The 14,692-nt window shown below is 43.2% G+C and overlaps 1 protein-coding gene across 1 annotated transcript in view; it reads left to right on the top strand.

Moving 5' to 3' along the window:
* The window catches only part of CUBN (cubilin), a 256,784-nt gene that overhangs the window by 236,693 nt on the left and 5,399 nt on the right, over positions 1–14,692 (top strand). The window contains exons 61-65 of the mRNA XM_016213239.2: positions 5,805–5,967; positions 6,313–6,518; positions 9,447–9,591; positions 10,822–11,003; positions 13,770–13,935. Coding sequence (XP_016068725.2) covers positions 5,805–5,967; positions 6,313–6,518; positions 9,447–9,591; positions 10,822–11,003; positions 13,770–13,935 — 862 coding nt within the window. The remainder of the gene's footprint in view (positions 1–5,804; positions 5,968–6,312; positions 6,519–9,446; positions 9,592–10,821; positions 11,004–13,769; positions 13,936–14,692) is intronic.

Genomic DNA, 14,692 nt, shown 5'->3' with positions numbered 1-14,692 from the left:
TCCTCACTTGGCAAATTTTTCAGCTTATTCTAAATGGGCAGATAAAAGAACACCCCTTGAAATGGGAAGCCTGGAGGTCTCTTTATTAAAGAGATTTTCTGTGATAAATGAGACATTTGATTCCTTTTAGATTGTTTCTTAGATATTATAATTAAATTACTTTTTAGAAAAGCTTACTTAATTCAGTTCTGTAGGTAGATATACAAGTAAAAACTTGCCAGTTTCATTATTCATCCTTTATTTATTTATTTATTTTTAAATATATCTTTATTGATTTCAGAGAGAGGAAGGGAGAGGGAGAGAGAGAGATAGAAACATCAACGATGAGAGAGTCATTGATCTGCTGCAGCCCGCAGCCGGGGCATGTGCCCTGACTGGGAATCGAACCCTGATCCCCTGGATCCTAGGCCGATGCTCAACCGCTGAGCCACGCCCGGCTGGGCCATCCATAATTATGTCACTACTTTTTTAAAGGGTTGATTTGGAAAGTTATTAAAATACATAGTGAATTGTGTATTTCACTGGGTGGTGGCTGTTGAAATTAACATCACATCCATTCCATAAGGAGTCGGGTGGCATCATTATGTGCTGGGCATTGTCCCCCGCACTCGAGATGCGGGAAGGTTAAAATACAGTTCCTCAAGGAGCTGTAGAGTGAGGAGACTGACATGTGAGCACATAAATCATTATACATAAAACATGACAAAATGAACAACATGGAAAAGCAGAAGAGAAGAGAGAATGGTTGATGTCACTTTGGGGTCAGGAAAGGCTTCCTGGATGGGACTGCTGAGCTAGGCTTCGGAGGCCCATCACAAAAGCACGCTCCCCGTGGGAGGCCGGCTGCGAAGAGAAGGAAAGACAGAGGGGCTGCCGCTGCACAGAGCACCCCCAGCCTCTCGATACCAGTTTGCCGACTGGTCAAGTCCCTCCCCTGTGGTGGGCAGTGAGTGACATGGCAGAGAGGGCTCAGAACTGGGCCCCTGGCTGGCATGTCTTTGCCAGGGACTATGGAACTAGTGGGAAGAAGGTGGCTTCCTCCTAACATTTCCCACCAATATTTGTAATATTTCCTTGACCATCCAGAGTGAAAGTCACCTATGCTATAGCCTATCCATATACATAGTTTCAAAAAATCAATGTAATGTACCAACTGCAGTGCAAAGGAGAAATAAAAGGAAAGTATATAAAATAGCGCAGATTTCACTATATCAGTTCTCTGACACACCTACACTAAGTCAGACGATAAAGAAGTCGGATTCTTCTCTGTGGAATCATGGCAGATGTAAAAGTGTAAGTTTAAACTAATACAGGTGGGCTGTATTTGTAACTTAAATGCCAGCAGCAGTATCACCATCTGCAGTATGAATTTCTAAAATGGTGGAAAAACTGAAATAAAGCAGTTCTAAAGAAAACAAAGACTACTGTTCCCTCAACTTGCACAGCATTTACATTCTTGGAAATTTGGTGAATATTAAGGCTGTGCAAAAATATTTTTGTGTTTATATAGTGAATGGATTTAGGTTCTGGGATCAAATAATTGCAAACAGTTTTAATGCACAAATGTCTGGCAGGACATTCGGTTATGTGGAACATAGAGTAAACCTTCACTTTGTAGAACTTTCCTGTGAATTACAGGATGGGATTCTGCCATGTGGCTGCTGAATACTAAATGCCAGTTACAGCCCCAAATTATTGTGATAACCATAAAACACCATACTTTTATAAAACACTCCCTAAGGGACAGCTCTGTCCCCAGTGAGAACATCTATCTTAACCCCCTGGGCTTACCCATTCAGTCTGTGGTCAGCCACTGTAGAGGGAGTGTCCATCTCTGGGGAGGAGATCAGCAATCTCTCAAGAGATCAGGCTCCTATCCTTAAGAGGAGTACCATTCATTCATTCATTCATTCATTCATTCATTCATTCATTCAATAAATGTTTATTTGAGCACCCATTATGTTCCAGACACTATTCTAAGCACTAGAAAAGAACACTAATAATAATAATAATAAAAATAACTATAAAAATTCCTGTATTTATAGAGCTAATTCTAATCATTGCTTCTTGTGGCTCTTCCTGACACCACTGGGACCAGTATAGCATTTTCTCCAGAAGGACCTGAAAGAGATCAGAGTTCAGCCCTAAACCTTAAAAATGACACTTTTCTTTTTCCCATCTCAAATTATGCCCCGGCATGTTGTCCAGCAGACTCTAACAGAGGCTCCTCGATAAAGTCAAGGAATTTGTGAAGATACTCTAAGGTGCAATGTAGAGATGTTCCACATAAGAATATAAAAATGTTCCTGTTATTAAATTCCCAGGAAAATATTAAAAGATAAAGTCCTAAGAAAATTAATGTCTGAAATGAAGTTAAATGGGAAAGAATTAAAGTCAAATATCGAAGTCTCTTGCCCTTTAGCATTAAAAGTTCATAGAAATTAAAATTCATACATTTCCTTCCCCACTTTCTTCTTTGGCTCAGATTAGTGGCTGGATAAAGTGCATGATCTTGCAGTCACTGTAGTCAGAGGCCGTCTTCCCTAAATTATTTGTACAATTCCTTCAGGATCTTAAATAGATTCTAAGATGCTCCACTATCAAAGAGTTTTAAAAGCTGAGAAGACACAAAATTCTTATCAGCACTCGTCTACATCCACAAGACTTAGAACATAATTTAAGCTCCAGGTCTGAAGCACTTGTGCCAGGCAACACATGAGTCCACAATGCAGTAATCAGCAGCAACTGAGTAAGTCCTAAAGGGCACCATTTATATCCTGGTCCATGTGACCCCCATCTCCAGCACTGTACGGTACACCCCCTGTTACACGCTCCGGAGCTACCATGCAGAAGTCACAGTGGAGACTTAGCATTATCCGCAAATGGGAGAGCAGGTGGAGAAAAGCTTGGCTTTGGCTACAAGGAGTCCAGGAGCCCATGTCAGTTGTCCAGAGACCACAACCTGTCTATGTCAACACAATTAAGAAAAATCTCATTGTGGCAGTGAATGAACTAATGCAAGCACCAGCTGGAGGCCAGCCACTCAAAGCCCAAACCAGATCTTATAACTTCTACAGGAGAACATGCAAACTCCTTAGCATGAAGCATACAGAATTTCAGTCATGTCCCAATACCGATTATGGTTTCTCACCTTAATCTCCAGGCGCCTCGAAAGGTGGTGAGCTCTTGAGACATGCCATGCCTTCCATACTCCTGTGGCCTTCTGCATCTGTTTCCTCTTCTATAGGGCTGGAAGGGTCCACTTACTGCATATATATATACTTTATTGTTGACAGTATTACAGATGTCCTCCAATCCCCCCCCCTTTGCTCCCTCCTTCCAGCCCCTGCCCCACCCCAGGCCTTCACCACACTATTGTCCGTGTCCATGGGCTATGAATATATGTATATAAGGCCTTACTTTTAAAATACAGTTCAAATGTCTGTGTGAGGTCTTTCCTGACTTCACCATCTGGGTTCCCCTATTATATTTAATTCTTTTCTTGTAGCACTTTTTTTCTTTATTTTATATATAATTTATACACACACAGATATACAGGCATATTTAATTTATGGAACTCTCTCTCCCACTAATTTGTGAGTGTCAAATTAATGTACTGAATGTATGGAAAGTGCCTTATACATCCTTGTATACATAGGACCTAGCACAGAGGCCTGGCACACAGTGCATAGAATAAAAATGCTGCTAATATGAATGTGCTGATAAAGGCAGTAATGTTTATAATAAAAGTTTAACTTGCTTACCAGAAAAAGTACATTAGCTAAAACTTGGCCAAAATAAGGGTATAGATGACTCTACTCTTGAATCTCTTCTGCCTCTAAATTTACTAAAATCGTTTTCAAGCAGGTGAGGCAGTGCCATCTAGTGGTTCGTCCTTTCTTCTGTTTAATATTAAATTCCTCTTTCTAACCATTTCTATTTTATATATTGCTATCATTTTAAAATAATGTCAGTGGTCATGTCTATTCTATAACACACCATAGTTCTTTTAGAAATTCAATATTTATATCTACACATACTGACTTTAGAAATACCATGAAGATTACTGCGCTGGAGAAAACTTTGTTTTCTAGCAATTGACAGAAATACAAGTAATCGCTATTTCAACAGGGGTTTGTCGAAGGCTTTTATGGCTGGGACTCATTCTGGGTGCTGGACTCATTCTGGGTTCTGGGTGCTCATTCTTGTTGGGAGAGAGACCAGAAAAAGTAAATAAGCAACAAATAAGATACATTTTGATTATAATAAGAAAAGAGAAGAGGAAGATATTGGGGGAGGGCCACTTTAGATAGAGTTGGCCTCTCTCAAAGAGAGGCATTTGAGCTGTGATCCCATGAGTGTGGTCCATCCAAGCTGAGGAGAGAATGCTTCTGGCAGAAGAACAGCAGGGGCCTGGGCCTGGGCAGGGACTCACCCTGGGATAGAGGAGTTACAGGAAGCAGGGGGCTGAGGGCAGGCCCAGGCCAGGCCAGGTAGGGGCTTGCAAACCCCCATGAAGAGTTTGGTTTTACACTAAGTGCAGTGGGAATCCACTGGAGCCTGTTAGGCCGAGCAGGAGCATGATCTGATTTAAGTTTGCAAACACACGGGCGGCTCCATATAGAATACCGGGGCTGCTCTGTGGAAACACGCCTATCAGGAAGATGTTATAAGAATAAAGGTGAAGGACGATGGTGAGGACAGTGGAGATGGAGCCCTCTGGGGTAGATGGCAAAGGGAGAGTGGAGTAGATGTCGGGTAGGGGAGAGACAGGAATCAAGGATGGCTGAAGTTTTAGGCTAGAGCCGTTTGCTGATATAAAGAAGGCCGGGAGAGAACAGGGTTGAGGGGGTGGGTGTTGGAAGAGAGGACTCAAAGCACTTACTCATTTGTTAGCTATTTACTGGGCGCCTGTTCTGTGCCGGACACAACAGGACTGCAATGCACAGAGCAAACAGCACCCTGTGCTTTCACGGATTTGCGCTTCCCTCAGAACAGACAGTAACATAGCAACACGCACAGTGGGTGGAGGAAATGCAGGCGCTGAAGGAACGAGAGCACAGGGAAGAAGGGAGAGAAGGGTGGGGAAGTTTCTATTTCAATAGGGTGGTCAGTGATATTTGAGCAAAGACCTGCAGGAGCGAAGGGAACAAACCTCACGGTTCCATAGGGGAAGGGTGTTCCAGGCAGAAGGATCGAGGAAGGCGACAGCCAGGAGGGGGCACTGCGCCTGGAGCAGAGAAAACCAAGTGGAGACAGTAAGACTTCCAGTGAAAAGGTCAGGGGTGGGCGCGGAGAGCAGATTCTATTAGGCCTCCGAGGCCACTTTCATGGCTTGGCTTTTGTATTGAGTGGATGGGAAGCAGTGAGGGGGGGTCTTAGCAGAGTGGTGACCTGGACTTAACTTTTAACCGTGTCCTCTGGCTGACGTGTTGAGGACAAGCTGAAGGGGGACAAGTGTGGATCGGGAGGCTGCAGTGCGAACCCAGGGAGGGTTGGCCCCGCACGGTAGTGAGAATGGGTGTGAGGATAGTGATGGGTTTGCTGGCTGTAACGACACGTTATTTTTCAAACCATGTATTACTTGCACAATTAGAAAAAAGTTTTTAGACATCCTACCAGGTTTCTACGGAAACTCATTATTTTATATTCGATTTAATAGCTGTTCCTAAATTAAAACTAGCTCTAAGAACATCACTGTAAGATTCTTGATCATGACCTATTGGGACTTCACATCCATTTTAGTGTAAAATTTGCAACCTCTTTGTGAATAATGCAGAACTAATGAACTGTTTTCCTTTCAGCTATATGACGGGGAGAGTGAAGATGCCGAGTTGGCTGGAACATTTTGTGGTTCCAGGGTACCTGTGCCCTTTGTCTCTTCTGGTAACTTCCTGACAGTTCAATTTGTCAGTGACATAACTTTGGAAAGGGAAGGATTTAATGCTACATATACCTTCATCGACAGTGAGTAAATTGAGACATTTTTATATATTATGAAACGTGTATTTATGCACTAAAAATATGTCACACTTGTATCTAAACTCAATGTTAATTACTAAACTCAATGTTAGTGATCATCTAAATTCAATGTCAATTACTGAAAACCATGTTAATTACTATGTGTTTAATTCATGATACAAATTTGGTACAATTCTTAGTCAAGAATATATATTCTAAGTTCTTCACAGAATGATGTAAATAGAGCTCCTTTGGGCTGGAGGGGTAGGAAAGGCAGAATTTTAAATATCATATGCATGATGAGACATGAGTAAAATTTGTCTTGAAAGTTGTTCTTTTTTCCCATCTCAGTGATTTGTGGTGGAACATATAATGCAACTTGGACCCCACAAAATATTTCATCACCCAGTTTATCAAACCCAGATGTCCCACTTTCCACCTGTACTTGGGTCTTTGAAGCTCCTCCACATCAGCAGGTCAAGATCACTGTGTGGGCATTGCAGCTGCACTCGCGGGACTGCCACCAGAATTACTTAGAGTTTCAGGATGCACAGGAGGTAATAATTACAGTGTGAATGACAGTCACATCTAGTGGACTTTTTACCAGTACTTTCAAACCGCTTGAAGTAATGAGAGCATAATGAAATAAACTGTCCAAGTTTCTTTTAGCTTAATGTATTTTTCGGCTATATACAAACCCTCTATTTAGGTGTTAAGAAATTTTAACTTGGTCCTTAGGTCAGGAGCTCTCAAACTTTCATGTGCATAAAAACATCTGGGTATCTTGGTACAAGTGCCTACGCCTGGACCCCTCCCTCAGAGACCGAATCCCCCACATAGCACCCATTGCTCTGAATTTTTGATGAGCATCTCCGGTGTTCTGATACTGGTGTTCCATGGGCCATACTTGGGGAAACGCTTCTATAGTTAGTGGAATCTATGTATAGGGTGAGATGCAAGGGCCAATGCAGAACACAGTGAAATCAATTAAGAGGTCATATGGCCCCAGTCCAGTGGCACTGCATTTATGATAATGTAAGAAAGAAGCCCAGCCGGGCGTGGCTCAGTGGTTGAGCGTCTGCCTAGGATCCAGGTGATCAGGGTTTGATGCCTGGTCAGGGCACATGCCCAGGTTGTGGACTCGATCCCCAGTCCGGGGGTGTGCAGGAGGCAGCCAATCAATGACTCTCTCATCATTGATGTTTCTATCTCTCTCTCTCCCTCTCTCTGAAATCAAGATATATATTTTTAAAAAAGGAAAGAAAAAGAGAGGGGGGGGGGAGTTGATTTGGTTAAAACAAAAATGAGTCCAAATTGCCCATGGGATAAGACAGTGAGGAGACAGTTGGGCATAAACGTATGATAGTGATAAAGGCCTGAAGATTTGATTGTCACCATCATATGAATCAGTAGTTAAAACAATGCGAGTGATGAGATTATCCAGGGAGCATTTGTAAAGTGAGGACTCATGAAATGAGGATGGGTGCCTGGGGGAGCACCTGGGAATGCCTGGATTGTCTCCCTGCAGTTTGAGGAGATTAGTTAATCTACCCCAGTTCAGTTTAGGAGGGTCATGTTCAAACCCCCATGTGCTGGCTGGCAATAGTAGAGGATCCAGTCTATCCCTTCTGAGTCTTCAAGTCCTCCTCATTCTAAATCTGGGTCCCCTGTATTACTCATGTATCTTGGTGGAGGCTGACTCCAATGTGGAGAGAGGTTTGAGAAGTACTGGCTTCTGAATAGACACTGGATTTGCTGAAATATTACAAAACGGAAACACTGAGGTACATTCTGTGTTCCCACAGTGGTCAAGATGATAGGTTATCATCATTCCATTGGTCTTCAGAATACTTTTTGTATATCCCAGTGGTACACTTCCTGGAAGGACTTAGAGCCAACTGCAACAAAACCCGTTGATTAAAGCTCTTTCAGTTTCCCATTGTTTCATGCATCCAAATTTTCCAACGTGGATCAGGGCAGACTACCATCTGGGTGCCTGCGTGCTACTTAAGGGCATTGGATAGCTCTGTATAATATTGACTGCTAGATTGGCCTCAAATAAGACCCAATATTTGTCATGAATAAATAATGTCCTTCAGCTGAATGGATAAAGGAAAAGATCAAAGAGTTTCAGCCTGAGCAGAGAGGGAAAAAATACAAGAAATCAACTAATAACTGAAAGAACAAAACTTTTCAGGTGTCCAAGAGTAGAAAGAGAGATGTGGTTGGAAGATCATGAAAGAATCATGTGGTGGAGGCACTGCAGATAATAAAAAGATCTGACTGCACAGCTGGTGTTAGGGCAGGCAACCACAGAGAATGGACATGAAAGCCGCTGGCATTAAGGAATGCAAATTAGGATGTTTAATGGGTTCTCTGTAAGAACCTCCGAGGGTTCATAAAATGGCTCTGAGCTAAAATACCACAAGTCTTTAATTAAGGAAGGGAAGTATCCAGAAAGAAAGTGAGAATGATCAGATGGATCAGAGAGTATCTTTGGCCAGATGTAGAGACCCTCAAAGAAAAACTAGCTTTGATTCGAGGACATATGCTGCAGTGAGCAGCTTGGGAATCCCTGCCCATCCCCAGCCCCCATTCTTTCTCAAACTGTGCAGAGTGGGAAAAGAATGGCCTCCACAGGAGGCTGAAGGAGACCCAAGTTTCACTCAAGGCCACAAAGTGGAAAGGCTAAGGATGTGTGCAGGAGTGGTTACCAATGCAGTTCAAGTTCAGAGGATACACCAGGCAAGGTTAGGAAAGGACCAGCTGCAGGAGACAGTGCGGGGTAGAAGCACTGGTCAGTGACAGGAGTTGGCAGCAGGAGTGGGGAATGGGCCTTTCAGTAGGTGCCCAAGAACTACAGGTATTGGAGGCGTACCTGTTGTGAGAGGCAGCAGGTGTTCTGCCTTTGATACAAGCTGTTTTTATGCAAGGACTGATAGGGTTAGACTGCATTTATCCTGGCCCCTTGGGACGTGATGGGGGCTGCCAGGTGTAGTTACAAAGGGGAAACAGGAACCTCATTACAGGCGCCGGTGGCACTGGGGGCGTCATAGCAATGCTAAAGTGTCTGGTTAGATTTGCTAAGGGGTATCGAGGGCAGGAGCGGTGAGTCAGTCTTATGGAGTTCCAGACTGGGGAAAAACGCCAGTAGAAGAACTGCAGTGAACTTGAACAGTGATGCGCCCAGAGCAAGGGCACAGACCTTGGCTATGAAGAGGGGGGAAGGGTCTCATTTTCAGGAGGCAAGTATCTGTCTGGTGGCTTCAGCATAAACTTGACCTCCCCCGCTTCCTGTCCTTTAGAGAATGTGAGACAGTTGTGGATTCCAAGGCCAATGTCAGTCTTACTGCCAAGTGCTCAAACAATGTATCTAGTTTCCATGGCTGATTATTAAAGTATACTTTCATATGCATTTAATTTTTGCTATGGCCTATTCTCTTTTGAAGCAAAATCTAATGTGTTTGGCTTGACTTTCTTTTCAGAGTAATGGAAATGCAAGAATTCACTTCTGTGGCAGCAATGCGTCAGCTGTTCCAACGTTCTATTCTTCTTTGAGCACTGCAATTGTCATTTTCAAATCTGAAGTTTTTAACAACTCTAGAGTGGGTTTTACCTATCAGGTTGCAGGTGAGCCTGGGACTTTATCTTTTGTACAGAAAATCTGCCATCATTACAATTATTGCTAGAACGGACTCCTGTGAGCATGTGAGTAAATCAGGGCTTGTTTACACGACATAAAACTTCACTAGAAACCAGGCCCAATCCAGCAAGTTACTAAAGCTGGTTCCCAAAGAGGTCAAGCAAGTACGATGCTAATTAAAATGTTTAGAATGCCAGCGTATTCTTCAAAGTTCACGTAATTACATAATTTAAAATTGTATGTTATTTTATTAATTATCCACTTGAACATGTATAGAAATCACAGTAGCTTAGGAAATTATTTTGTCAGAACCAAGAAGCTTTGAAAGAGCTACTTGATTACTAAAACTGAGAAGTTTATTTCCAGAGAACACTTTATTTAATGTTCATTTGGAGCTTGATTAAAACTAACACTGCCTTTGATTAAACCCTTTGAGGCAACAAGGAGGGACCCAGGGAGTATTATGCTAAGTGAAATAAGCCAGTTAGAGAAAGACATGATCTCACTTATATGTGGACTCTAATGAACAAAATAAACTGACAAACAAAATAGATCCAGAGACATGGAAGCATGCACCAGACTAACGATTCTCTGCGGGAGATGGGGGTGGAGGGTGAAGAGATTAAACCAAAGAATTTATATGCATATATGCATAACCCATGGGCACAGACAATAGTGCAGTGAAGGCCTGGGGAGGGGGCAGGAGTGGGTTGGAGGGGGTCATTGGGGGAAAAAAGGGTAACATTTGTGATACTTTCAACAATAAAAATAAATTAAAACATAAAAAAAAGAACAACAATTTGCCAGGTCTCTCAGAATACATAATTCATCAAAGGATTTAAAGGGAAATCCTCACACAAGATTTTGTCTTGGAGGTAGAGACTTTATGTGAAAAAGAGTTTAAATGTCAGCCAGCCACCTCAGTGTGATCAGAAAGAGCACAGAGAATTCTAGAATATCCATCTTCGAAGGCGAGTGCTCATATTTCACATTTCACGTGGGGTATTTCCTGTTACCGAGACCCTGCCCTGCAAGTGCTCCACTTGCCCTTCCCCTCATCTCCGGGGTCCCAGTGACCTCAAAGGTAAATGCAGAGGCTGGGTTGGCTTTTTGCTAATGTGCTTAAATTTAATCACTTTTTCAATTATTCCTGTCAGGTCAAAAAGACACTAAATATTGGTACACATACATTAATTGTGAATATTTTTTTCTCTAAGGTTGTAACAGAGACTATCACAGGGCATTCGGCAATCTGAGGAGCCCCGGATGGCCCGATAATTATAACAATAACATGGATTGCACTGTGACTCTCACAGCCCCACAGAACCACACCATTTCCCTCTTCTTTCATTCATTTGGCATCGAGGACTCCAGTGAATGCCGACACGACTTCTTGGAGGTAACATCCATTTGGATCTCATATAAATGAATTATATAAAAGATGATGGATCACTTCCGATTTTTCACCTTTTTCTCTGCTACTGCTAAAAATATACCCCTTACTCATTTCCTTAATTTATTCATTATATTTCAGTCCATAAATACTTACCAAGCAACTTCTATGGCCAGGTGCCAGAAATCCAATAGGGAACACGATACAGTCAGGGCTCCCGGGAGGCTCACAGTCCAGTGGGAAGGCCAGGCGGGAAACAGTCAGCTCCCACGCAATGTGGAAAGGACGAATCGAGTCACTTCAGGGACAGAGAAAGCTTCTTGAAGGAGCTGATGTGTGTTCAGACTGGAAGGACCAGAGGGATGTCCAAGTGCAAAGTGCTAATTCTGGAGGTGAACCACGGCACTGACTTTAATAAGTGTGCTTTGTGTGGACATAAAAAATAAAACCAAACGATACTACATAGTTAGCCTGATTCCCCTGACAGCCACAGTAAGTGGGGGGCATCTTCAGGATTCTCTAAGGTGAAACCATACCTTGACCAAGTGTTTGGCGGAGGCTGGAGGAATGCACTGTTCCTTTCCCCTCAACCACTGCTGGAGAGCCCGAATTGGACGAAGAAGCAGCTTTGCAGCTCACCGACCTCTTCTCACCCACCCTCCACTCCTCCCCAGACACAATGAGAGAGAAGCCTCCTTGGCCTGGAGCAGGCAGAGCCAGGCTCCTCGAGCCCTTGCCCCCTTGTGATTCCCTGGGGCACCAGAAGGGCACCCTCTGCATCCTTTTGCTGAACATCACCTGCACTGTGGAAGTGGGGACTGTTAGGTTGTCATTCATGGGAAGATGTTCTGAATGAGCCCATAACCGACGCAGGCTGTGTGTGGAGCCCAGCGCCTCTATTTTGCCACAGAAATCCCAGAGCTCACCTGGGTGTCCTTTGCAAACTCTGTGGGAAATGAATTCATTCTTAGGAAATAAAGGTGTATACACAGAGGATGCCGAATTCCTCTGCTCTCCTTGTTTCATGTGCACGAGAGTCTTCGGTAAGGTTTCCAAAAGGTTTGTTTAACAGCTCCTTTACGCCTGTTATGGAGTTTTATTTTCCTGGAAAGCTCTCCCCTGTAGAATTCATCTAAGTCCTTTGTTAATGAATATTCTTAACCTCTAGTGCAACAAGTTCTGGGAGGAAGCTCGTGCCTTTTTCTTGGGAAATACTTGCCATGGTAGGAAACTGGAGGCGATGGGTGTAGCAGGGAGGAGATGGGAGAAATACAGGATGGTTTGTGTCAGTGAGGGTGTTAAACTCAGACCTATGTACCTCACCCACCGCGGAATCTAAGCATTTGTATGAAGCGCGAAGCAGAAAGGAGGGGAGGAGTGGGATACAGAGAAAGGACAGAATTACCCTGTCATTCTGGGATCCCACTGCAGCTGCTCCCTGCTCACCTCACGCCCCAGGGGACCGTCATTGACTGGAGCTTACGTTTGCCCTTCGCCTGTGTCCACTGGGAAGTACAGGCCAGCTCTCGAACATTGAGGGGTGAGGACTTGTCCTCCCAGCTGTCCTTCGCTATCCCATAGGAATGGGCCTGAAACTTCCCAAGGATCTAGCCAAGGATTCCAATGGATCAATGTCGCTTGAAGACCAAGTCCTGCAACACATTTGGAATTTGCATTTGTCTTCAGAACTTTCACCTCCCTTTCCAAGGTCCTCTAATGTCCCAGAGATGTCCACCGCTCTCATGGTTCCTGCAGAGAAAAATGAGGAGAACAACTCATTAGCATGCTCAGTGGGAATCAATGTCTCTGTCTTCTCTCAGAGCGTCACCTTTTCTAAAAGATAACAGGAAAAAGACCCAAAGAGTATAGTGGTGGCAGGTCTGGTCCTCCAGCATTCTTGGATATGGCCCCCATCTCTGTCTCCTGGTAGATAACTGGCTGCTTGATCCATGCAAGGCACTCTGTTGAAACACTCAGCAGAATACTCCAAAAGCACCAGAGAGGCATCTTCCCTCCCACTGGCTACCGCCCTGACCTGCAGACCAGCACACCCGGCAAGATGAGCCTCCGCGCCTCTGGGGACACTCTATGGCTTAGACAATCAGCAGTGGACCAGCTGTCAGATTATGAAATGATAAAGGGACTGGAGGGGTTTCCAAGACTTTGAGTACATGTAGCCACAGGACCATCACCTCCGCACTGCCTGGGGTCGGGCTGGCTATGAACGCGCAGGAGGAGCCAGGCCCGAGGGCAGAACGCGGCCAAGTTCACAGCGCGTGCCTGTGGTTACACACAGGCCGACTCGCCTCCTGTTTGCACATGTGTCTGCTCCGTGCAGTGAATTTTAAAAAACAAGTCTATTCGGCTGCAAAATGTGCTTTTAAAGTATATCTTTTTTCTTTTTTTTTTTTAATATATCTTTATTGATTTCAGAGAGAGGAAAGGAGAGGGAGAGAGAGAGATAGAAACATCAATGATGAGAGAGTCATTGATCGAGCCCGCAACCCGGGCATGTGCCCCAACCGGGAATCGAACCCTGATCGTCTGGATCCTAGGTCGACGCTCAACCGCTGAGCCACACCCAGCCTGGCTAAAGTATATCTTAATGGTCAGAAATTTTGTGAATTTAGTGAGTGTCCTCCTTTTTCCGTATAGAAATTCCTTTTGTTTCAACGTTGTTATACTTTATTTTATGCTAATGTACAGCAATGAGAGATCCAAGAAGAAAGTAGAGCATGCTTAAGGATAACACTTCATGACTCGTTTTTAAAGGTGAGAAATGGAAGCGACGGCAGTGCTCCCTTACTCGGCACCTATTGTGGAAGTCTGTTGCCAAATCCTATCTTCTCTCACCATAATGAACTGTACCTGCGATTTAAGAGTGACAGCACAACTTCCAGTCATGGATATGAAATTATCTGGACCTCATCCCCCTCTGGTAAGACACTGGTAAAGTAACATAGGTGAGAAAATATCATGTGTCTAATTTAAAAAAGGCTATTAAAAATTACCTTATCTTTTTACCCATCTGTATACTTGATAATTTTCTGATAAAAATAGAAATTTTTAACAACGAATGTACAGAGATTCTTTTTAATTACACTTTTACTCATTTCTATATATTTTTATATATTAAAGAATATATATTTACATATAAAGCACAGATAAAGTATAAAGGTTTTAAAAATTCCTTTATAAAGTCTAATTTTGTCATGTTTTTAACTTTTGGTTTGATTATCAAGGTAGTTCTCGGAGAATTAAAAAAAAAAAGTTTACCAAAACGTCACATCACTAACACATCCCCGTGTATACCTGAGCAACTGTGCTCCGTGCAGCTCCTGTCATTTCTTGGCAGTTCTGGAGGTTAACTGCTTTTTCAGGGCAATAAGTACCATTCTGCACCTTTGGTTGTTTTTCAAATAAATGAAGAAAATTTAAGTCATGTCAGTACCTTTAACTCAAGAGAGAAAGAATACTTTGTGAAGTGTCCTCAAAATACCTAAAGACTTTCAAAATAAGAATGATAAAAATGATAGAACAAGAAAAATGTTCTATCGAGATAATAATAGGTAATGGACTCTCGCCATCCAAAGATACTTAAAGATAAGCTTCAATACCTTAATCTTACAGATGACGACATACAACACCAAATCAATGAATTGCCCAAAATGCACAGCTAGACTATGGCAGAGGCA

The sequence above is a fragment of the Miniopterus natalensis genome, chromosome 1 (assembly GCF_054644295.1).
Source record: "Miniopterus natalensis isolate mMinNat1 chromosome 1, mMinNat1.hap1, whole genome shotgun sequence".
Taxonomy (NCBI): Eukaryota; Metazoa; Chordata; class Mammalia; order Chiroptera; family Miniopteridae; genus Miniopterus; species Miniopterus natalensis.
The sequence above is the reverse complement of the archived record's forward strand: the minus strand, read 5'-3'. Positions and strand labels throughout refer to the sequence as shown.